Source organism: Lasioglossum baleicum, unplaced genomic scaffold, assembly GCF_051020765.1.
Source record: "Lasioglossum baleicum unplaced genomic scaffold, iyLasBale1 scaffold1422, whole genome shotgun sequence".
In the NCBI taxonomy this organism is placed as follows: Eukaryota; Metazoa; Arthropoda; class Insecta; order Hymenoptera; family Halictidae; genus Lasioglossum; species Lasioglossum baleicum.
Window position 1 is genome coordinate 1 of NW_027470481.1, and position 26,424 is coordinate 26,424.

The following is a 26,424-nucleotide window of genomic DNA, read 5'->3' on the forward strand; positions in this document are numbered from 1 at the left end:
ATCGTTCTCCATGATGAGATTAAAGTACAACACACGAGATAATTAAGAAATTTCGACAAATCATTTGCATTTTGTCTTTAACTACAAGTCGTTACGCGGTTACAAGTTTATTTGGATCTACTATTTAAGTATAAAATATTATATATATTAATTTAAAAAATGAGAGAATCGTTGCAAATTATTCGGGATAATACGTTTCGTGGTTAGAAATAGTAATTTAGCGTGTAAATGGCAAAAGGAGTTGACAAACGTTGCAGGTACTCGTCGTCGGTAAAAGAGCCTGGCTACGACGCGCCTGCTTTCGTGGAAGAATTGTATTGTGGACCAGCCAGACCGACGAACAATAGTTGCTACTATCATCAGCCAATCTATGAGGACGAGGTACCGGATTACGTCGCCCCGTTTCCGGTCTACGCGCCTCTCTCTGGTAAGATTAATTGCTTTTTCCCTGACGGTCCTCACCACCCATCGAATCGGGGCCTCTCCGGTGAATTGGAGACGGAAACAACAGAAACTGTTTCCAAGAGGAAAGTTACCTTATTTTCTGAAGTGTTTCTCTGGTAGATTGGCTTCTTTGACCGTGGAAGTACCTTGATAAATAACTTACTTATGATCAGTCAATTTTAATTAACGGATCTTAAACGGGGTTTAGTAAAAGTTACTTCTGAATACATTTTGATAAATATATCACTGTGGATTTAATTTATAATCAATTATAATCGGTTATATAGTCGATTCTGTGATCAACGGATCTTTGACAGGAACCTAATGAGCTTTGATCAGATATTCTTTTGTTAATTCAATTTCTAACGAGTAATTTTTGACATATTCTCTGAGGGATCGTTTTTTTAGTGGCCACTTCAGAATGTAGGTTGTTGCATAGCTAATTTCTGCGATGGCTCTGTTCTAAAGAATTTTTATACCTAATTTAGTTTTTATACCATTACTCTAGTTTAACTATTCATTATGTAGCTCATTTTCTCTCACGGGGTAGTCCGTTTCTAGTTTACTTTAATGGCGCTGAATAAATGCTTGAATAGTCTTTGGTAGCTGGTTCGGTTCTCTGACATGTATGTTATATTGCTCCAATAACTGGTTCTATGATAGATAATTCCCTAGTGATTATCTGTCTCGTGTTGCTCTATTGTTGAACATGAAAGGTCTTGCTATGATTAAAAAAAAAGACGATATATCTCAGAGATTGGTCTGACGTTAAATCACTTTTAATAATCTATGATCTCTGATCATTCAGATTCCTTTGTGTCTTATTTCAGGCAATACTATACTCTACTTTTAATACGTTCACATACTATTTTAATATTTCCAGCAATGAGAATATTCGATACTAACACTGAATTAGAATCAGTCCTCTAACAGGTCTTGCACAAGGTACGTTCCACTTTGATTTGAACCTTGAAAAACCGAAGTTCTAGGCCCACAATCATGTCTGTAATTATCCCAACCCGACATACACGATTAGAAAACCGTGATACCGATTTTCACTCGCTTTCACCCCGTCGATATTTAGCTCGCCGTATTTTCCGGGTATACCGTTTATTCCTTTTCTGTTACGAGGTTGGAAACACGTCTCAAGGAAGATACACATCTTCAGACACTTTAAATATTCATTAAATCTTCCTCAAGACTCTGCAATTATAAAACAAATAAACTAAACGATTTGTATCACCATTTCCTGCAGATTTCTCCTGGCCCGATTTTCAAGCTTATCCAAATAATATCATTATACACGATTATTACACGTTTCTTAGATCTCGCCGATTAAATTAGAAATTGCTAATCATTTTAACAGTTATCTGTTTCACTCTGGCCCCTAATCTTGTAAATCAAGTTCCTACAGCGTAAAGTTCTTTCCTAGCCTAGCACGCCATATTGAAACTTCGATTTTCCCTTACTAATAACGTAACTGTAATGTTTCACCTAATCTAAGCTACTCTGTATTTCTCTTCCTCGAAGCTGTTAAAAATTAGAGACACACGTAATCCAGGCTATACTCGACTATAAAACCAAAGATAGTTACAAAGCCATATTGAAACTTCGATTTGTCATTACTAATAACGTAACTGTGATGTCTAACCTAACCTAACCTAAGCTACTCTATATTTCTCTTCCTCGAAGCTGTTAAAAATGAGAGACACACGTAACGCAGGCTATAGTTGACTATAAAACCAAAGATAGTTACAAAGCCATATTGAAACTTCGATTTGTCATTACTAATAACGTAACTGTGATGTCTAACCTAACCTAAGTTACTCTGAATCTCTCTTCCTTGAAGTTGTTAAAAATCAGAGACACACGTAACGCAGGCTATACAATAAAGCCAAAGATGCGTGATCGAAAACCACAGGTCGTGGTCGGGTGCGTTTTCTCTTCGCCGATCTCGGGGTTCGTTAATTGATATTCCTGCACGCAACGACTTGGTTACGAATCGAAGAGGTTATGTAATTGGCGCGTTGCAATGGCGCTGCACGTGCCGATGCGTTTGATTAAAGAACGCACTTCCGTTTCGGGTCCGGTTCAAGAATTCCATTAATGGTCAAGTTACGAGGAACTGGACCTTGCCGATGGCACCAAACGAACCGTTTCTTCCTTTAAGCGATGCAACTCCATTTTCCTATTTAACCTGCATTTTAACCTACTAACAATATCCGTCCTTAAATTAATACCACGCTTAGTCGTAATACTGTTACGTAATTTGTTATTGTATCAATAATTATTATGGTCAATCGATACATCTTTTTCTTTGTAGATATATAATTATATTAATATGTTTTCCTATCTGAAAGGCAATGTTATTGTTTTAGGTGAATGATGTAAGATGTAGTAGAATATTAGTGCATCGGAATGTTCTCTTATTTCAAAATGCAACGTATTCGGTCACGAGTGATTGTAACAGTTCATTGAAATCTTTCGCATGGTTACACCGCTTGGGTGTGTCTTGAAAGTGACTGGTAGAAATGGAATTGATTATAAGCGGCTGTACAGTAAAAGGGAATCGTAAATTTTCTAATCGAAAGTTTTATTACGTGAAATCTTTAGAACATAAGGTTTTTTCCCGCAGTCGAAAAATATAGGTTAAAAAAGAAAATGACGTTCAACCTTGCCCCGAATAACAATGGATTTGCAAATATAAATACATTTTCTAAACGTGAAATCAAATTTTTACTCACTAAATATGTACTATAATATTCAAGAGCATCAGATACATATTTATTTTTCTATTCTGTATAACTACTCTGTATACTCGTTAACCTAACTGTATCATGGAAGAGGAAGAAATGTTCGATTCCATTTATGATCGAAGAAGTCGATACACCTTCAAACGATCTGTATAAATCTCGCAAAGGAAATATCAAATAATCGATACATTTTACAATATAAAAATTACAAATTAATTAACCATTCCTACAGCAACCTGTTTTTTTAAATTACAGTACTCGTATTATACATCAGTTCAAAATATTTCTTCGTTTATGCGACGAAACTTAACACATTGCGTACGGCGCTTTAAAAAAAACAAAACCTCTCAAAGACCGCACATTTTAAGCGTTCTACAATTATAATTAAGAAGTAGAAAACATGTATAAACATATTACTATTATCCGTGTAGCATTGAATTCGCATTTAATATACTTCTATATTATTACATGTTTTTTAAACCTTGCCTTGTATTTAATATATATAATTTTTTTCAAGTTCTAGAGTGTAATGTCTGGTAAAGTACACACCGATGTTTTTTAAAAGTTGTTTCCTTACAAATAAAAGCATTTTTATAATATTTTAAAATATAGGATGATAATAGCAACTTTTAACGTACACTTAGCAAGACGATATGCATGGATCTATTGGTTATACTAACAGGCTATTTTTACATCTTAAGCGTGTCAATATCTAGTTTATTTTGAAACTATCTGTGTAAAAATGAAAGAGACCTTATTATCTTAGTAACGCAAATAAGACATTAACTCCAGCTTATTCTGATTTGTGCTTTGTAAAAAAAATAAAAACGAGAAAACTCGTGATCCGTCTTCAACGTTCGATTTTTAAAGAAAAGAAATATCTCGTGATCGGTACGCAATGTGTTAATAGTACTTACTGAATTCGACATCATTTATTGGGGACTATTGACTGGTAACCTCTTACACCGATGTTGGAAAGACGACAAAGGCAATTGGAATGAATTAATCGATTCCAATACAGGAGAACGATGGTCAGTACAAAAGCCTGTCGCAAGAACATTGTCGTGGTTCGTCACACGTTGCAATAACTCGGACACGATTTCTATCGCGTCCTAGAAAGTCCCTATCGCCGTGTTGGATCATCACACGCAGCGCTAGTGTCGCGAACGTCCTCGCACGACTTCGACACGCAATTATCATTATTTTTCAACGGCTTTCGAACGCCTCTGCTTTCACCCGCGAATAAAATAGATTCTCGATACGACGACAACTTCATTCGCGCAACACCGACCGCGGAATGAAGGCCAGTGGAAATTGACAGTCATCGAAAAATGACACAGTTGGGAATATAGTGAAAATGATCGAAGAATGTTTTCCTTTTTATTCCTCACGTCCATAGGGTGCTTGTTTCTGATTTTCTTCGTTATCTTTTTCTTTCGTATAATTAACGCTAGCTTAAATTGGATAAGGAAGTAAGTCACCTTTCCTTAACCCCAAAAACCTAAAAAAAAATTCCAAAAAGAGAAGAAAATTTCTCAGATAATAGACTAATTCTGTCAAATGATTGTTTCAGAAATTTTGAATCTCGTGGTCCTTTGTTTACAACTTTTCTTATCCTTTTTGACGATAAATTTCTCTATTCTCTAGTACATTAATAATAATATTAATACTTAATTCAGACTAACCGCATATTCTTTCGAATATTTCAAACTTTAATAAACAACATAGAAAAATGAATAAATTTTCTGTTCTCCTTGTGACATTTTATTTTATTATCGTTACTTATCTCAATGTTCTATATAAATGGTCGTTATAAGTATTTTTTTAAAAAGTAGGTAAAGTAAATTCAGCCGTAAAATATGTTTGCATGCAAAATAAACGCGAGTTGCAGGTCTGTTTAGCACGTATCACGATGTTACGATAACACTCGATACATTTCGCAGAAGAAATTAGAAATCATAATGCATACATATCCTGTCATTCATAACAACTTCATAAACCGAAATTCAAATAGAATTTCTAACACTATTTTCGCCAATTTTCTATGCTCACTCCCTTCTACCATGCATCGGTTCAAACCTATTATGCCTCATCGTAAACAAATTCCCAATTTAATCTGAATTCCTCGACTTTCTAAATAATTCCATAACCAGCCTGCCAAATCGGCGTCTGTCATCAAGCAAGCTAGATATCTCGCGAGGAATAGACGGAGAAGAAACTCTGCTCACTCTCTCGAGCCTGAAACGTCCGCTTAAAAAATTCCAGAAAAAGGCAGCAAACTCTCTCAGCTGAGCCAGAGATCGTCTGAACGAAATTCCGTGTCATCGCGAGCGATTTCCACGTCCTCGTTCCGAATCCCGCGACCCTGCGAGCCCGCCGCGAGGAAAAGCAGACGAAGGCGTCGGTGGGCGTCGGATCCGCCTGTTCGATTGCCAGCGGATTAAAGTCAAGCCTATTAAACGCGAAGACCTCCACGTAACCGGTCGTTAATCAGAAGGATTACCCGATCGAACCAACGGGACCAGTATACCTGACCATGAGCGATCTGCAGCTAATTTCCCTGGAAAATAAGCCGCCATTCCTAGAACACATAACCGGGCCGGAATTTTTTCACGGTATCACATGGACCACGACTTGGCAAGGTCGTAAATTAACCCTTTGCACTCGAATGGCGAAGGTACCATGAAATTTCAAAGACCCATGTTAATTAATATATCAAATTTAAGATAATATAACGATATGTGAAATATCGGAATAAAATAATTCGACGTGTTAATGATATGTGAAATATCGGAATCAAATAATTCGATATGTTAATTATTATACGATTCTTTATTTACCACTCAAAAAAATAATTCCAGTTTTATACCAGAAAATCTGTAAATTTCTACTCTTCTATAACTAAAAAATCGCCGAGTGCAAAGGGTTAATACTTTTAGCCAGGATTATGTCATGAGACCTTGGACCAGGTGAACTCTAACGACCGGTTGATCTCTCGAGGGATTAAAAAATCGAGGAATCAGACCTGAGACCTTCTTTTTCATTGTATAGAATATTTTATACGCTTTTGGAAATAAATATGTAATGGAAATACGACGAGAGGGTTCTTACGTCCTCGGAGCTATTTGCAGGAATTTTCTAAGATGAACGTGTTAATTTTTCGCGGTTGAGACTATGAATAAAAATATACACTAGGTTTCGTTTAGGAAATTCGTTTAAGAGATAAAGCAAGTTACTTCGGAGAAAATTTGTACCAGAGTTTAGAATTCGTGTTTGCAGACGGTTCGTGCACAGACAGGAAGCTATAAAGGGTTAATGTATTAGACTCCGAGAAGGCGAAAGACGTGATGTCGCGATTTCGCACGGGTGACATTGTGTAATTGACTAATGGCGGGGTTGCATATTCGTGAGAGAATTGTAAGTGTATTCGAAGTATACAGAGAGATTGTTATAGGGGACTCGAAGCAATATCGTCACGAAAACACCATAAAGGAAACGTTGAATTTGTATGTATTTCTGAGATTATTGCAACGACCCATTGTCAAATTACATATATTGTATAGTATTATCCACGTATATGCCCACAAAACTGTCTGTCGCGATCAAATATCCGGTGTAAATTTTATTATGTTACTTTACAAGTATCGTTATTTAAATTTATTTATTTAGAAATAGTGAATTTATTTTAATAAAATTAAGAGAAGTCATCGGAAACAGATTGATTTCGAATATAACTCGAAAAATTAAACTGTAACGGGAAGTTTACGGCAATTAGAAATTTCGACGCACTGCAAATCGATTAGAATTGCGAATAGTATGAACATAAAAACGATCGAGACTAATGAATTGGAAAGGTGTTCTGTTTCATAATGTTAATAAACGGTGATTATAAATGGTATTAAGTACAATGAAACCGTGTAATTTGGTATTGTTACATCACAGATTCTATTTTTTACAATTTACATCGACGAATCATCGTTTATTTTAATCATTACGAAAATTGACAAGTAGTAAAAATATGCAATACCGCGAAAAATTTATAAATTCTTAGAACCCAAATAATTTTTTCTACCAAAGTCCACAATTTTCCAAGAAGAGAACTAAAAAAAAAAAGGCAGAAAGTGGAGCATAGTCCTAGAAAAATAATATTTTATTCACGTTTTACAATTATATATACAAACAAGACGTTGTTTATGGAAGGACCTGATACAATCGATTCTATGTCCGATAAGCAACAGGAAGATCGATGTTTTTAAGCTTCGAGAAAGTCGCTTTTATTAAGAGAATCGTGTGAAATTTTATCATGGACTTTCTCCTCGTAAATAATTGAAAGGGATATTGTTCGTTGCTTCCAAGTGGTTCCGTTCGATAATCTATTTTGGCGATCTTTTTAATCAGTTTTTCGATATTTCAGAAGTGAGACACGGTGAGATCATGGAAGACCATAGGCGATTTAGACACAGGTGCAAATCAACGTCCATGAGAGAGCTTCATAGGTATATTTAACAAAGAAATTTCTTCGTCTTTCTTTTTTCTATCTCGTGATCTCATCGTTCCTTTCTTTTTTCAGGTCTAACGTCGACACTAGCCTGCCACCAATGGATTCTATAGAGTTAGGTAGGAAATCAGGGATATTTTTACAATCTTCTGATTTCTAGATTCATATTAATGTACTTTCTAATTTACAATTTAAAAAATAATTACCGATTAATCGTTAAATAAATAATATACAATTATCGATATACGATATAATTAAATTATGATGAATTAATTAATTATCGGATTTATCATTGAGTTGCCCAATTATCTCGTTTTAACTCGTAATATCGTAGCTTTTCGTATTTAAACGTTTTTTGAATTGTCATTCTAATTTTGTAATTTATTTTTCTCCAGATGTTCCAGATTATCATACGCAACGAGATTACCCATCAATGGAGCAAGAGAAATACATGGTGCAAATTGTTCCCCCACCTCAACTCGATCTTAACACGTATGGACATTTAAAAATCGATTACACGAACAGCTGGAACTCGCTGAATCGAAAGATCAGCAAATAATCTCCGAGGAAGACGTGAAACATTTCTTAAATCTATCTCTGATACTTGTAAACATCGTCGATTATTTATGTGTTATATATGTATATTACTTAAGAATTTTAGAATCGAACCAAAAATTATTTTTAGTTTGATTTACCCGAGTATACGAAAATCAGTAGCTAACTTCGCGAGTAAATTAATGTATCTCACATTATTCAAAATGTTTAATAAACGCTCCATTAATTTTGTCTCGAACGTTCACATGATAAATCACGTATATTTTACGGAATATCCACTACGATTGCCCTGTCCTCGTGGAATAATTTCCTTTTCTTTACTCCACTGTTCCCATTTCCGGTTTCCACCTCATCTTCCATAGGCGTAACATTCGTTTTTTCTACGTCCAATTTTGGCCATCTATAAGACACACATACTACCAATAAAGTACCGAATAAATTTAATTATACGAATTTTATCTTGCAACACGTAGATTAATTAAAAGGTAATTAAAAAGTACCTAAAGCACGAGGTATACATATTACTTCTCTCTGAATTCTTTAGTCGCCCTCTTTTCGCAGCTTTATTCTGATTGAAAAGAAAAATATGTAATATACAATTTTTTAAAATAAATTCCACGTCACTTATTCTGGATAGTTGAAAATATTTAATTACATAAATGGAGCCCTGTTTCGCGTTCTGCAGCAACACTTTATACCTCTGTATTTCATCTGCGTGTTGCTGCTTCAGCACAGCAATGTCTTCGTTTTGTTTTTCCTCCTGTATGGCTAGCTGCGATTTCAAAACTTCCAGTTCGTCTTGCAATTTGAATACTGTATTGAAAATAACGCGTAACGGTTATTTGTTATGGAATAAATGGTAAACATGAACGATTAGTGAACTTCAATTCATTGGCAACCAGATCGATAACTGGTAACGACTGATAAATCATAAAAGATAAAAGATTTTTACTGGAGTATTTAAAATGTGTCGAAATATTTTGATAAAGTATGTAAATAATACGATATATAATATAGTATATATTATACAATATTATTTACTACGTATAAATATTATATATCTTATATAAATGTAACATTGTATATGCAATTTAGTACATTTTATATAATATAATATTTAACATATTTTATATAACAGACCATAATATATAATATTCTGTATGTTACATACATACAATATTACATAATGTACGAAATTTTATATTAATCGGTGACTAATAGAGAATTTGTTTACAAAACAGAATAAACTACCAATATCAAAGTATGTGTACGTCTACCATGTTTATTTTGTAATATCCGATATTATTTACGGAATTTTTAAACACTGAAAAAGAAATAAAATATACTAAGTATGAGAATATACGCAAATATACATTATCAAATAAATACTACGTTAATCGAGTCGATACAATTAAACGAAACAAAACCAAAATATAATTAACACAATTAAAATATCGAAAAACCGTTGAAGAAAAAATTATGTCAAAATAAACAAATCCTATCTAGTTTCCAATCCTGTACAAAAATACTCATTTGCATAAACGTTCACAGCGTATGTAAATGAACTAGCAATCACGAGTCGCAAATGAAAAATCGTAAACACTGAACTTTAAACTGATTGATCAATGAGAAAGCGATTCTAATTAATGACAAATCTGCGATTATGTGATAACAGAGTCGATAATTCTCGACTAATACCTCATTACGATAAATTAAGCTCCACCTTGCTTGATAATTTCCTCTACGCGTATATAATAACGATAATGAAATATCGAGTACATTCTAATCGATTAAAATTGCAACGCGGAAATGATCGATCAAAATCGTAATGAAAATCGATCGTTTATTTACTTTGTTCTTCGGATCCATTGCGATCAACGTTGACGAGACGCAGATGATCACACTGCTCTCTCAATTCCTCGATCATTTTACGGAAATTCCCATTCTCAGCTTGCAATCTCTCCACGTTGGAATTGTACCTTTTCTCGAGGAGCAAGAAAGCGTTGGAAAGTTTCTCCAAATTCTCCCTCAATTTCTCAGAATGTTTTTTCTCAATCGACAATGCCTCTTCCTGTGTTTCGCAGTAAACTTTCAACGCCAGATACGCCTATCGATTTTTGGAAGATTACAAGGATATACGATTCGAATACAGAAAAATAAAGGAAGATACTTATAATTAGCGATAAAATATAATTAACAAATTTCCCACACATCTCGAATTCTCGTGAATTCCTCCAGATTTCTTCGCAAATCGGTGCTCATGTATTCTTCCTCCTCCATTTTGGAACCTTTTAAACCTCGAAAGCGTCACACCGACGTGAATCAAATCAATCGTTCTTTAATTAAATAATTTTCCCTTGGAACATGAAAAATCCTTTTTTTCGGAGGTAAATATTCCTTCTATAATTTTTCGATTCGTCTAGCGAAGCTTTTTTCGAACACGATATCAATTAATTTTTCGATCAATTATCGTGACAATTGCGTTTAGAATAGACACGAACCCCGAAGGTTCGTGTCCGTGATTTGAAGGTTGGTTTACACTCGACGCTACGTTCAGACGGTGAAATTTCGCATAACCTGTAAAATTCATTCGAGTAATACAATCTTACCCTCGATTCCTCGTGGTTTTCCATTATCGAATAATACTCGCAGTTGAGAAACTTCTGTGTCCTTAAAATAAATTCTATCCTAACCTAAAAAGAAAAAACACGGGGCATAAAAGACTGATAAGAATTCGTTTCGAAAAACGTGAATAACACGTTAATCTGAAAAAGTCAGAGGAAAAACAAAATTAACGAACGATATGGCCATCGATAGTCGCAATCGGTAAATAAGAGATTCTCGATGCGTTCAGGCAAGACGCGCAACGCAAATAAATTCATCGTAAATTCGTAATCAATTCCGGCGATCGTTGGAGGATTTTGCGAACGGTCTCGTACGAATATTATTCGTAGACACGGAGATAATGAACTTTCGATCAATGGTGAACTCGACGAGGGCCCGGGGATAACGATCGTGGCTCCTTTTTTCGTGAAGTTGCCCACAAAGGTGGCGACGTTTTGTTTTTTCCGTTCCACTCGCGTGTCGTGGACAAAATGACAGGAATTCCCTCGGGGCTGAAAATGCGCAATGCAATCTAAATCCACGATCACCGACAGCCACGAGAACGACGCAGATGAATCGATGGAAGAATCTGTCTTCGAGCAAATATGCGACACGATATTCGTTCTGATACCCGAAGGTCTGTATTTAGCCCTCTTTTTTGTAGAAATTCCGAATGCTTGGCGAATTTTAAACTCGACACTCCATTTATGAAATGAAAAAAGAGAAAACCCAAATTTTTCATGAAATTTTAAGTTTCGAAAAATAAATATCGTCCCTGACTTTAGGACTTATTTTTTTTCTCATACACGAATTATATCGTGCTGTATAATATGCATGAGTTATGTTGATTTAAACGTAAGATAAAGCATGTCAGTTGGTAATTTTCTTCTTTCGGAATTTTCACGTAATTCTATGGGTTTAAGTTGATTTGCAGCTTTAAGCGAAATTACGTAACCTAACTTAAACTGTCAAGGTCACTCGTGATCCGATCATATCGTTCAAGGGTTAGTGAAAATGTGATTTTTGGAAATTTCTTCGAATTTTAATGCAAATTTTATGATAGTATATATCGATGTAATATCGGTCTAAATGTGGAATAGAAAAGTATACCAATTGCTAGTTTCTTTTTGAGATTTTTATAATATTAAGTATTTTAGGTTACTTTGCAAAATTAAATAACCTAACCTAACCTATTGTGATCACCAATGACCTCAGTTACAATAATTAATGAAAATTTCCTTTTGAAATATTTTTTTAATGCATGAGAAATGCTTATTTGGAAATCCTTACTACAAAAATTGTTTTCTCGATTGTAAAACGGAAATTATGGCACAAGATGGATTAAAATATCAAATTCGATTATAAATAATCCTATCAAATAATAGATAGTAATTTTTTGTGGAAATTATTCGTTACTATACAGCCTAGTATACGCATTAATTAAATTCTAAAAATACTATAAATTTTATACGTTTATTATTCGAAATTTTATGAACATAGAAACACAGTATCCAGGAATAATTAAGGAAAAAAGTAGGATTAAGAAATTAGGATGATATCGATAAATTGAAATATTTCGAATTCTCTGTTACGCGAATAAATGGAGATCTGCGATATAGCAATTCATTTTCCATCGCCGATTTCGAATTTTCCGATGTCGACTATTAACACCGATTCTACATCGATCACTGATGAGTGTAAACTGGTCATAGATGCGTATTTATGATGGGGTTCTATGACAGTGCCGCGACTGAAGCAGCTGTTCCTAAGTTGGAGCCAGCTAGGCATCGAAGACAGAATGCAACTGGATGCTAAAGTGGCCAACTGGTGCTGTCCTAACCGACGACAGCTATACAAACCTTTGCAAGAGGCGCTGGTTCGCTGGGAGACAGTGCAGGATACCCAAGGTTATTAACAACGAATACAACATTGCCATACTTTCGAAATTATAATCTCACCTGACTACGGCAACTATAATTACGCGGTTACATTTACGAAATAAGATTCGAAGAATAATCGAATAAGCGAATGCGTTAAAAAACAAAGGATCCTTGGAGAAATGATAATACGTAAAAATAGCTCACATGATCGATACACGCCCATCCCAGTTAATCTAATTCACTCGTCATTACTAAAAATGGCATTAAATAACACAGATGTGATTGTAAATTATTTCAAATCCACGAATTGGTTACAGTTAATTATTATCAACTGTATTATAATATTTATCAACCTTTTATGGTCAAAGAGATTGTTTCAACACATATAAAAATTACAAAGTATAACGATAGTATAAATAAAACTGACATTCAATCGAATTTTTTCCTTTCTTTATTTATTTAAATTGACTTATTTTTTAGTCGGAGTAAATTCCAAATAAAAAATTTAAAATAAAAATTATAAGGGTTGCTAGTAACAAAATTAAAATATAATTCGGACCGCAAAGGGTTAAATATTACTAGTAGATCATCTAATAAATTCGTGCTGATTTTTACTCTTCTATATAAAATTATACGTGTCGAATAAACCTTTAAATATTAAGAAAAAATGTAGTCGACCTTCTGTTCTACGATTTTTTTTTATTTCGTTGGCAAACACGTTATCCCATCGATATAGTTTATAAAATGCGACGAAAAATATAAATACCGCTACAGAACGAATTTATGTGATGACCTAACATATTTACCGTTGATTTCAATACCTTAATACTCGCAACTACTTGCGGTATCCAAGATCGTAATATTTCAGGATCCTTTGTCTAGGGTCCCCCAACAAAACTCGTTCAAGTTGGTCCCCGCTTCGCCGTTTTTGAATTCGAAAAATAAAAAGAGGAGGACCTCGAGCACCTCCAACGCTCGGTGAATTATCGATTCAAAACACGACGCATTAACGCATAATTATTCATGGATTCAACAGGCGCTCCCGGTTGCGAGCCGGGTATGGTCTCGTTTTCCTGCGATCCCCAGCTAGAGGAGGAGTTGGTCAGCGTTATTTACAGCCTGGAGCTGTTGTTCACCAAAAATCGAATGGGCAAGGAGATCGATATGGACTACGAGGTCGGTCGATGCATGGAGCTGAAGAGGGAGATGTCCTTGAACCTGAATTGCGATGGCAATTTGCGCTCGATTTTGAGCCCCAAAGAAAGAACGCCCCATTCCGTGCACAGCTGTAGCTACATAGTCGATTTCAAGCGATCCGACGAGGAATTAAGCGGTTACCTAACCAATTAAGCATCGATGGCGATCAGTGCACTTTCTTATCGCGAATCTGAACCAATCGGCGAATTTTTTCGAAAATTCTGCTTCCTTTTGGGGCAGAAACTTTGGTCAATTATCTTGGATGAATTTTTTTTTTTTCACGAGAGAGATGAAGCGGTGTTTAGGAGCCAGAGGAGAGAAATATATATATATATATAGTATCCTGAAGAAGGAAAGTAGGGATTATTTTGCGGAGTGAACAGTAGTCTTAGAGCGAAATTGTAAAGATACTCGTGGAACTAGTCGATGAACGAAACTCGACCATCGGTATTTCATAAGAAATAACGCGGCTAATTTTTATCGAATGGAAAGTTCTACTTAATTAGAAATATAATAAAATACACTGCTAATTTTTATAAAAAATGGTACACGTCGTTTTCATTTTCCTACAATACCCGATCCTTTTTTACAAAAGGATTTTTTAATTTTTAGTTCAATTTTTAGATCTCTGTATCATCGATCTGATCTGATAGTTCTCTTAAATGATAGATAAAAGTGTTGACTTTTTTTAATCGGTTATCAGAGGACTATAATTGCGATGTCATCAGGCGATTAGTGACATAAAATATTTTATTAATCATCGTTATAGGGTCAAGGTGTACGAGCATACATTCAAATAATACAAGTCGATCATTTTACAACGAAAGATTCAAACAATACGGAACGAAAGGTCCGGATCACAATGTGTCGACTCAAGTCGCGTCATACAAACGCTACAACATCACCTTGTTCGTCTCCTCAGTTTTCCTCGATCTTTTAATCTTTTTTTTTGTTTTCTCATTTTTTCATCTCTAATATAATTATTACACAGCAATAATAAGTTCAGGATGAACACTGCTCCTTACGAGAGAAAGGTAAACGTTATACGATACGTGTACACATGAATTAACCGCGCGTTACAAGAGCAAGGAACACCCCTCACAATCGTCTCATCCTTCGGACTATAGTTTGTGCAGCTCGGCAAACTCGGCATCCGATGGGAACGTAGCCCTTTTTCATCATTTACGACACTCGTTTTCTTTATTTACAGAAATGTTATTTTAAAAACGGACTGATTTCACGATTCCTGTGCGGTCCTCTCGTCGATTTCTTCTTTGCGTAATGCCAAAAAAGTCGGTTAAACGAAGATCGTATAGGGGAACCTAGGTTATTCCGGGTCACGTGGGATCGTTAAGTACTATCAGAGCTAGCCAGGTGGCGCCTACAGCGCCCCGGGTCGAAAAAATTTCTGGGAAGGATCGAGAATAACGAAGGTTCCTTCCGCATATTTATTACCTTCTCTATACTTTTGTCTTTTTTTTTTTTATCTTTTCTTTTTTAGAAAAATTCGCGAATCTAAGATCACAGAGGAGGAAAGTTTCCTGCTTGAAACACGATTAGCTATTCTCCTTGCGGAGGAGAGGGTCGTCCGAGGTCAAATTCAGTTTGAATTACAACTGTCTTGTTAACTATCGTCCAATAGTTTGATTGGACGTGTCTATTGATACTAGTTTTTGGACGATATCCAGCTTCAGTGGCCCTGGTGAAGCAACTCCTGAAAAAAAAACGCATCAGGCCGTAGCTCTCCTGACCTAGCACTAGCATTGACGTCTGAACTGATTTCTTCTCCGAAAGAGATTGCTGTCGAATTGAATATGGCGTCGCCGTTTTCTTCATAGAAGAAATCATCTGAGGGGAATTATTCGTCACGATGGGGCTTGGTATTGCACAATTTCGCGTCGCTTGACGAACATGCTTGTTGGCGCCTACAAAGACGCGGGTCTGAATTTATAAAAAGTCCAATTCGGGCGACACCAATCTCTTCTTGAGCTACTTCACCGTTCCGACCGCGAGGACACTTGCACGTGAACTCTGATTTCTTCTTTTAAAGACGGACTCTGTCGTATTACATCGAACCTAGCCTCGATAGCAGCGTAGGATCATTTTTGGTTTTTCTTCGAATCCAAATCCGAGCAGCCTTGGGTAAATTTTCGGTTGAAATCCTTCCGGGATTATTATCTCAATGGTTCAAGTACAAGTGTCCTCGACGAGTGAGGCTCGAGTGTCGCACAAATCGCACTGCGTCGTGGTCGACCAATCGAGTGTGTGAATGAAATCCCCGCCTCGGTTTGACCAGGGCAGCTTGCACTAACATTTTCTTCTCCCAGTCCTTTCACTCATCCTCGAAAAGCGAATACTTTGAAACGTCGACGCGCTACAACGCGCATCAGGTATATAGAAACCGATTCTCCAGCTGGAATCTTGTTTACAGCCCTCTCTCCCTCTGCGAATCAACCACGGACCACCTCCACCCGTCGGCATGGGTTTGTTTACGCAGACGGCAGGCCAATAATTCGCGACATGGCTTTGATAGTCCTCGTTAAGGCGTCAAGGAGAGGAAACAGGGATTTTTCGCTATTTGCTTTTGCTCCCTATCGCTTCGTTCACAACAGAACACGCGTGTCATCCTCGTCTTCGCATTACCTAACATTACGTTTAATAGTTTAATCGATATTCAATTGATAGTACCATACCATGTGTGCCGCTAAATAAATACATTTATTTCCGAACGTTCATCGATAGCCGTTAATATCAACGGTCTCTGATTGATAGCGTTTTATTGCTTAGAGGGTACGCCATGACACTCGCGTTTTACAGAGAAGAAGACGCCACGTGGAGACCAAGTGAACGTATATCAATGGACGTTCTACGACTATCAGCATTTTTTTTTTAGAGCCATCTGAAAGCTCGCACATGAACTATACGCGTTCGTGGGTTTATCCGTTTCGTCGCCGTCGTCGTTCTAGCAGCCCATCTAACGTTTACGAGAAGTCTAGCGTGAATGAAATCACGACGCGAACCTAAAAGGCATGGTCCCGAAGTGAGTTTCTGGCCTTTAGTCCGGTCGATCGACTGTTTTGCGTGGAAACTAAGCGTGGACCGATCCGTAAAAGCACAATGGCGGCTCGTCCGCGAGTTCTCGGGGAGGGTGGAAACAATCATCGTGGCGGATTATTACGCTAAAGAAGTTACGCTCCTGCCCGCTACACAGGCGCGGGGACTGGGTGAACAACTTAAATAGAAACTAACGTTAAACGTACGAATAGAAACACATTTGCCCATACTAAATAGAGGCTAAAAAGTATACACACGATCCAACTGAGTACCATACACGCGCCATTATACACGAGATATTCTACACGAGACTCTCACCGCGGACCAATCGGCTACGTTTCTTATACTTTCTTCCTTTTTTTTTCATCTTCTCGCAATGTCTCTCTCTCTCTCCGTCTTCATCGGCGAGATGAAGAATTTCTCTCTTTCTCTCCTTGGTACGAATCGCGGGAGAAAATTCTTCGAGCGTTTTGTACGCGAAGAAGCGGCTCAACTAATAAAACGCGATGAAAGAGGACACCCATTTACAGTTTGTTGCTTTATGCGTGTGATTACGTGCCAACGAACTAGAACGCGATAGGGGTTTTAGAGTGAACCACATTATCTCCTCGTTTCTCTCTTCCTCGTTTTGCTCCTCGACGGCTTCCGTTCTTCTTCCCCCTTCCTTCTTTTTTTGCTTTTTTCTTTTTTTTCCCTTTTATGCATGTGACTTCTGTATATGCGTGTCGCGTCGCCTGTTCGCGTTTAGGAAGAAGGTATTTGAGTACACCTTGGCCTGAGATCGAATGACTAGCATTTCCGGTTGTTGTTTGCGCCACTGTTCTGAATACGCAAGCGGTCCTGGCGACGTGGCCGCTTGCCTTTTACACTGAACACCTCCCTCAGCTTGTTACTCCTCTCCAGACGACCTCTCTTCAGCGCTTGGGTAGACTCTTCTCGAGAACCTGCACGTAATTTCATTCACATTCAGCAATGATTATCTTTTAAACCGACTGAAAAATTGATCTTTTCCCGTTTAGGCTAGGCAAGGGTCACCCACAGGCTCGTATTTGAACTTGCAAAATATCTACGCGCGCGAAATGTTTGGCTATTCGTAACAGGCAGCCTGTTATCTCCGGTATGCTGCATCGGCAAGCACTTTGTTAAGTAATTATTAACTGATAATGTTGACGGTAATCTTGACACTCGAAAGTTCGCTTTCAGAAACCAGCGGCTCCGGTCATGAAGTAGCCAAGTCTACTTCGGAATCTGAATTTCAAATTTTCGCTCGATAGAGAATTGTACTTGCACAGACACACTCGGACGAAGCTTTCAGTGAAATTATAAGTTAGTTTCGACTAAGAGTGTATATGCATATAGAAATGCAAATATAAGTTTAAGTCAATTTGTCGATATAACCTCGTTGCTTCGTGATGCAATATTTACCATATTTACAAAATCATTTGCAACGTCGTTATCCGATTGAATAACTCGTCTCATCTATTTTAATCTCAGACCTAGCCAGCAAATCCTGACTAATCGGAATTTTCTCACAAATATTTTATTTATTTCTCACAATTTTTTTTTTTTTTTCTTAGAAATGTCCTATTTTTTAAATTTAATTTAATTTTATGCAATTCTACAACATCGATGGAACTTGTTCCTTTCTTTTTATCTCCGAATAGAAATCACGGAAGCCAATAGATTCTGATAATCGCCATATTCGCTTTATACACGTTACATTTCTCCTAACTTAATCATACGTCGACGGGTTAGTGTCCCCAGCACGTATCTATAGTACGTCCCAGTTTCTCGGCCAAACTTTGTCTATATGTTCTATGAGTATAAATAAGAAAGAAGTTGCATTAACTTTATTAAACCCATGCAGCAAAAGTACAAAATGCGAAAGGAACGGTGGCAGTCCTATACCGAGTACGAGAGACGAGAATAGATTTAATGATCAATGCGATCACCAGGTAATACCCCGTTACGAAATGTCCACCGTCCCTTTAAACGCAAAGCTGACAGCGGTCAAAAATAAAATTAATCGCGATACAAAGTCCATTTTGATTTCGTTCCAATTCAACCACTGAGTCACCGATTCTCAGTATCGGTTCGTATCAATCCACCTTTGACGTACTCTCTTTCAAATTTACGCAGGTAATACGTCAAAAACACATTGTTGACCGGTCTCGAGTAAACTCGCGATCGGTGCGTTTTCGTTTCGCGTCAGCTTCGTTAAGTTAATGCATACTTTAGCTAATATTAGGTCGTCCCATAAGTTCGTTCCTCGGTGATATTCACATTCTTCGTCGCATTTTATAAACTATATCGATGATTAACGTCTTTGTCAATGAAGAAGTCATATTACAAAAGGGCGACTAAACATTTTCTTAATATTTAATAATTTCAAATGGTAAAAGTAAAAACCGGCACGAATTTATGAGACGACCTAATAAAATCTGTCAATTAAGTCCCCTTTGGTATGAAAAAGAAATTTTGAAAGAAACTTCACTTGCAATTCCGAAGAAATCAATAGTGACACGAGATAAATTCTAAGAAAATCTGCCTGTCAATAATTAACCCTTTAAGGACGAATGTTATAATATACGTGGAAATTTTTTCATTTTTCAGAATGAAAGTTGCACGGAATATAGTGAAAAATAATTTTAGCATTGTCATCGATGTCGTGTATATATTTTTAATTCGGAGAATTTCACTCGATTTATTATTTTCAATCGTTTAGTGTACACCGAATGTATCGTTAGCTTCGTTTCTCGTCCGCAAAGGGTTAATCTTTTACACTGGAGAGGTGACTCTCAGCCACCATTCCTTTTAACGTCATAACGACAATAACTATATTAACACTAAGTTACGAGACCATCAATTTGACGGATGGGTTGCTCCAATTATACCATATTAACAGATTTAATTAACTGATATTAAGTCTGTTAATATCGCGATTGTTTTCAAACTAAATTCATCGTTTGTTTTTTAAAGAAATTACGTGATTTCCTTTATCCTTAATTCTGACGGATTCCATAAAGATAGGTATACAACAAACGTTCGTAACCTAGTGTTAAAAATAACTACACGCGAAATATGAAAATAAAATAAATCATTCGAAACGCAAACGTATAATTTCCTTTGCATATCTTGACACAAAAGGTATCACGAGCTAATAGAAACATAAGAAAAGCTTCTTCATAATCAAAAAGTCTTCGAATGCAAAGGGTTATAATATCCCAGTCTTTTCCATTTACAATCATAGAACATACCGACAGAATCTGATCGTAGAACCTGGTCTACTCTTACTGTAACGTGTATAGGTGACTAAAGTGTAATAGTAAGAAGGAAAGGAATTATGAATCACCTTCTGCGCCGATCGAAGCTGGACTATCCTCTTCTCGGTACGGACACGTTCGACGGCGGGTCTCCATCGTGCAAGGCTGGTCTACGGGTTGCTTGTTGCTCTTCCACGCTTCTTCTAGGGCTACGTTCCGGCGAAGCTGCTGCTGTCGTAGCCGGCGCGCCGGAAACGACGCTGGGAGGAACGTCCTCCTCGACGTCCCACTCTTCCGGCGCGTCCGGCGTCGGCGGTGGAGTTTCGGGGGCGACCGGAGACGCTGTGGCTCGGTAAACGGACATGCTGGATGCTCTATCAGCAGGTCCTCTAGCGGTGATGTTTCTACGTTCACGGGACCCGCCCGTGTGAAACATGCGGGTGGCGTTACATACCACGACTCCTCCAGCGCCGTTGCGCCCTCAACTAAGGAGTTTCGAAAGATTTTTCTCTTCAGCGGTTGTCGGTGTTCGCGTTTTTAACACGTTGAATACCACGGGGGTTATTGGTGATCGGTACTCAACTTGGCAGTGACGCCATGGGGGCCCACCGGTGACCGGCGCGCCCAGATTGATAGAAATATATATATAGAATATATATTCTTATATATATTATAAATTATTAATATATTATTAATTATTAAATTATTACAATTAATTATTATAATATTAATAATTTAAATAAATGACAATACTTATAATTAATCGCACTGTCACGGGGATCACCGGTGACCCCCATTCCCAGGTAACACTTAGCCAACCGCACGCGTCACAGAGACCTGTACAGTTTCCACTGGGCTCGGGAAAGCCAAACTTGCTATCCACTATTTTTCTGAGATAGCACGGACTGAAATTCGCTATTTTAAATCAAAGACGTCCGAAAATTATTTATGTAAACAATTATATATTACGGTAACAATTTCGTTCAATGATTTCACATATTGCTTATACAGAATTCGAAGTCAAAAGTTTATAATAATTATTTTTTAATGGTTATTCAAAAAGTATAGATAATAGAGAAAATTAAGGACAGTAAAGATGACGGATAAATAACGTAAGCTAATTGTTCTAATAAAATAATTTTATAGCTGGTAGAGGCATCCGGAAATCCAGAACATAAAGAGCCGCAATAATGGGCAATAAAAGACTTCAAAAATTAGTGCATGTTATTATAAATATGTTGTACTCTATAGAAATAAGGAGTTCTATAGAGAAAGAAGCGTTCCTCGGATCAAAATGGTAGATCTACCCGATCGGTCGGCTAAGTGTTAACATGTCAAACATGGTTATATATTGTAACTTATTTATTGAAGAGAATATTTCATCATTATATGTATCGCATAATAGAAAATTCATCGAGGCGTCACGGACAATCCCTGTAAAATTGGCGTGGCATTCAACGTGTTAACCTTAGAGTGGTGATGTATGTCAAACTGACTCGTGACACCAGTGACGATGAACATTTGGTTCATTCCGTACTGTCAGTGATGACATCCGAGTATCTCGTAATATATTTACTAGATCTTGGTATCCAAGGATACGCAAAATTGACGTTAAAATTTGAATTTTGCACCATTTATACGGTAAAGTGTAATTTAAAAATGGAGCAAAAGAATAATTTTGAACAGTTATTAATTAAAAACCTGTGTTTTCTGTCAAGATTATTTATCCCGTGAATTTTGGACACCCCTTAGAAATAAGGAGTCAATTTGACGTCACGTTACCACTAGTGATATAGAAATATGATGAATGATCACCACTTGAAGATTAGGTTAAAGAGACTACGTGTAAATAGAGTGATCAAATTTTCTCGACAAGAAAATTATTTTCTGTTTCTTTTATAGAGAGATTTTTGAGGGTTGACACACTGTAGGAAATGTTTAATTTTAATGGAATAATAAATTTTTTATTTCAATGGTACCACGATAATGGAATATATTCTGGAAACGTGGTTTTATGTATTAAAGGAAATAGTCTAGCAATAAATTTGTAATTCCGTTATTCCTTCGAATTTGATTAAATTAATTTAGAAATATATTCTTCAGATTGCAAAGAATCAGTGTATACAGAAGGAAGGTAATTGATTTTTCTAATTGATCAACTGATGTACACTACTTTAGGCCATTATCAAATTAGTCGAGTTATTTGGATTTGAGTCACTTGACAAATTAAATAAAAGTACAACAGTACTGCTGGCAAAGGCAGGGATTTGTGTATAACGAACAAGATCTCTAGTAAATAATTAAAAACTAGGAACCGTGAATTACATTATTTTATATTCCGTTTCCTGTCACAAGCTATGATCCGAAACTTTTGCGCGGTAGTGTATATTGTGTCGCGAATTACCCGTGTATATTCAAAAACCTTGTGTGTAATTATGCAGACGCCTTGAAATGAGCTTTGTGCCCGCATGTCGTCTTTTGTTTCAACCCTTTATGCCCCGGATCGTCACTCTCATTGTTCACTGCTGTTTTTTATCTTAGATATTTGAAATTCTTCCGAACGAATAGCTGGTACAAGCATAGGTGAAAAGGACAAATTATTTTGTTAAAATGAACCGTCTGTATAACCGTTTAGAACAATTAAAATAGAATTTAAGAATTTAGCATTAATTTACCGTGTTAAGTAAAACGCGTTAATTATTTTAGCCTTTAACAATTATTTGTAAAATCACCAACCATTCATTTTAGTATTTCTACAGTATATCTACCATTTTGCTACAGAGACGGTTAATTTGTAATTAACAGTGAGCATGATTCGATAAAACAATATTTATCAGCAATACTTATTGAGTATATAAATAATTAATTGTCAAACGAATAAGATAGAGGAAATCAAATGTCACGAAAATGACTACCAGAGAGTTTTATCTAATCTTAGAAACGATGAAGTTCCCACGTCCTCGTGTTAATAAAAGTATCATTTTTATGCATTATTACTTTTATCTTACGTTATCTTTACGTTAAGGGCATAAAGGGTCAAAAGTGTGACAAGAAACTGGTAAGTTATATTCGATTCGTTAGTCTCTTTCTAGATTGTTTTTTATTTACGACGACAAGCAGGCAGGAGTCAATCCTCATAAGAAGTCTGCACATAGGCAACAAACACTATAGCAAAGTTTGAAGACTATTAATCAAGTGTGAAAATTTTGTATTGGATCATTACAGATTTTCTCATTGAATGTTCTTATTAGTATACTGTTTTCTTTGTAGGATTTGTGATTGGACACTTGTATAATTTCTAAACACCATGCACAAAGTCTCAGTTTCAGCTGCATGTTAGGAATGAGAAAGTTCAGGCACCGGTTAAATTCGAGAAGAGTTATATACTATAAATATCAACAATATCGTTTTGAAATTTTGACGATGTTGGAGGTATTAAATGGGAAAATAGAACGAGTGACAGAGATTGTGTTCATATTGCGAAGATTCCTAATCATTCTACCGGAACATCTTGCTAAAATACTTGGCCAGATCGAGATGATTTGTCAATTGAATTTGTTGGCTTTTCCATTAATTTCCAAATACCAATCCTAATTTACAACAATACTATAGCTAACAATTTCTTTAAAAAACTCATTGAAATTATTTTTAAACGAAAAATAATATTAATTCTTTAAAAAAATTTGTAAAATAGAGCTCTCACAGAACTATACAGATTATTATCACCTGAAATATTTCCACTAAATTTGAAATTTCATGAAAGTATCTCGTTGGAAAATTACACAGGCGTATGGTAATGATAAATTTTATTTTATTCGTGATAATTAATGAGACACGATATTTTTCATCGGCACGCGTGCTAGTTTTAATTATGTATTTAAGGAAACTAGTTTTAATTACGTATTTCACATGCTGAAAGTCGCTGGCAAATAATACTACCTCTCGATAAAATGCGACATGTTACTTTACCGATGACGAAGCGACATTTAAAACCTATTGCAGTTAGCAGTAATTTGAATATCTCTCTTGAATGTTGAAACTGAAATAAAAATGACCGCGTCACTCTCATTATGTTGATAAACAAACCAAAAATTCCAGAAGGTCGGATATCAAAGAGCACCTTATATTTTCAACTAGCCATAAAAATTAGCAAATCCTCCAAATACAATTATACATTTTTCGATTTCTTCGAGACCTTCGTGTTTAAATTCACTAAACTTCTATTTGAAACAATTATCGATTATCTACGAAAAAAAGTGAATTATCACCATTATACGCCAAGGCTATGTGCAATTCTGTCAGGAAACATTCCGATGAAATAGAAAATATCGTCGGAAGATTTCAGGTGTAAAAGTTAGGCGACCTACCCTGAATCCTTTCCCTCTAATCCTCGCTAATTCGAACACGATGCAAGAGTACGGGTCTTGAAAGCATAGGCTACCCCGAACGCTGGCAACTCCGGCGAGAAAACAATCGGCCAAAAAGGGCCTCGTTATTTTCTACCATAGGAGAGAGTAATCGCGTTATTCATCGTTCCATAGCCTAAAGACGCGTCTCATTTTACACCCCAAGGGGACAGAAAGCGAGCGCCTCTCCGTGTGAGAAGCAGTCCGACTGCAAAGAGTGTGTATATACGTGTGCGAGCGTGTGTATTCCTTGGGCTTTCGAATTTCTCGAGAGCATGGTCCCTTTGAAAAGGCCGTTCATCTCGGCCCAGACGTACCAGCACGGTCAATGAGGATCCAGTCATCGCCCTCAACCTCCATCTGACTGAGCCTCGCCATTACTGGAAGGGACTCCGGGGTTTCGTTATTGGACCCTTCCCGTGAATCTTGTGCGCCGGAGATATTACCTCCAAGTAAGTAGTTTGCCAAGCTGCTCAGCATCCTGACCTTCTTGCTCTTCAGCGCCTGCAATCCGAACGAATCGACGTTCCCGATAAAATATTCGTGCACCATGCGGGGCCGATTGCGGACCGTGTGGTTCAGCTAGGAGGATTCTGGGACGTCTGTGCTTGGTGAAATTCTGGGTTAGAGATTAGAGGAAAAGAACGTGTTTGTGTTCGGAGAAATTGCCAAGGAGCCATTAGATGATGCAAACGAGGCGGATGTTGGTACAGTCTGTATGGTGCTATCTGCTGATATTGCAGGCAGACAAACCGGTCGCATGGGACTGTAGGAAGCTTGCGACGATGAGACAGCGTTTAACACTTTGCACTCGGCGATTTTTCCGCTACGGAAAAATTGCGATTCTAACTATGACTTTCCGTGAACGATGTGTCTATAGTGGTAAATAAAAAATCGCGTAGAAATTGAGACGCGGGGTTATTTCATTTCGACATTCCGCGCATCGGAATAATTTGAAATCTCATATGTTAATTAACATCTTTAGAATATGATTAAATAATGACTGAGACTCGAGTGCAAAGGGTCAAACCGGTCAACATGACTGGTCACGGAATTTTCCTTTTCGCGATTATTAGAAATTGTACGCTTGCTTTTAAAAAAAAATTAGCGTTCACTCGCATCGCGATAAAACGGTAATTAATATATTTACGTATCTTTATCGTACCGCTAAAACTACTATTATCTATGCACACTGTGCTTACGTACCTATCAAAGATCGGTAATTCTAGTAAGGTTCACTTTGTGCAATCGTAGCAATGATAATAAAACGTGCTGTATGATCGTGCTGATTTTTAATTAATACTAATTCTAACTTCTTGTACGCTTTTTTCTCATCAACATTACGCATCCAGCATTCGATGAGTTACATACACCGGGAGTTTCATTTGCAATTGAATGAAATTGAAAAAATGCTTAGGTTTACGTATTCAGCGTTCGAAGAATTGCATATGCTATTATAAAATACTGAAAGTGGTAAAATACTGCTGTGTATTCCATGAGAAAATTTCCAAACCTTTAGAAAAAGCGAATTTTGTTCCCTTATATTTTGGGAACATTATATTCCTTTGGAAAAAAGAGAGACTAGACAAATAGTCGTTCCACTAGTTTTCCGGGAAGGTGTTATCGAACTTTTAAATATTCATTAAACTCCTAAAAAGGCTGGAAAACGTAAATACAAATGAATGTACTTAGTTAGTATCTATGATAGAAGTAAATCGGTCGCTCGTAAATCGATAATTCCAACGATGTTATTACATGTCTGTAATAACA

General features: G+C 36.6%; 3 protein-coding genes and 1 pseudogene across 3 annotated transcripts; 2 read left to right on the plus strand and 2 right to left on the minus strand.

The window, feature by feature from the left end:
* Window positions 1-228: 228 nt before the first annotated feature.
* LOC143220671 (uncharacterized) lies at window positions 229-8,254 on the plus strand. The gene is made up of 4 exons (XM_076446280.1): window positions 229-427; window positions 7,612-7,693; window positions 7,768-7,814; window positions 8,091-8,254. The coding sequence occupies exons 1-4, from the start codon at window positions 229-231 to the stop codon at window positions 8,252-8,254; spliced, it is 492 nt and encodes a 163-aa protein (XP_076302395.1).
* A 260-nt stretch (window positions 8,255-8,514) lies between these two features.
* Window positions 8,515-10,530, minus strand: LOC143220672 (uncharacterized). Its single transcript, XM_076446281.1, has 5 exons — window positions 10,462-10,530; window positions 10,102-10,357; window positions 8,906-9,063; window positions 8,751-8,818; window positions 8,515-8,650 (listed from the first exon to the last, which is right to left on the minus strand). Exons 1-5 carry the CDS (start codon window positions 10,528-10,530, stop codon window positions 8,515-8,517), a joined length of 687 nt encoding a protein of 228 aa, XP_076302396.1.
* Window positions 10,531-11,379: 849 nt separating this feature from the next.
* Window positions 11,380-14,084, plus strand: LOC143220670 (uncharacterized). The gene is made up of 3 exons (XM_076446278.1): window positions 11,380-11,491; window positions 12,597-12,761; window positions 13,771-14,084. Exons 1-3 carry the CDS (start codon window positions 11,380-11,382, stop codon window positions 14,082-14,084), a joined length of 591 nt encoding a protein of 196 aa, XP_076302393.1.
* A 3,690-nt stretch (window positions 14,085-17,774) lies between these two features.
* LOC143220669 (uncharacterized) lies at window positions 17,775-25,158 on the minus strand (annotated as a pseudogene).
* Between the last annotated feature and the right edge of the window lie 1,266 nt (window positions 25,159-26,424).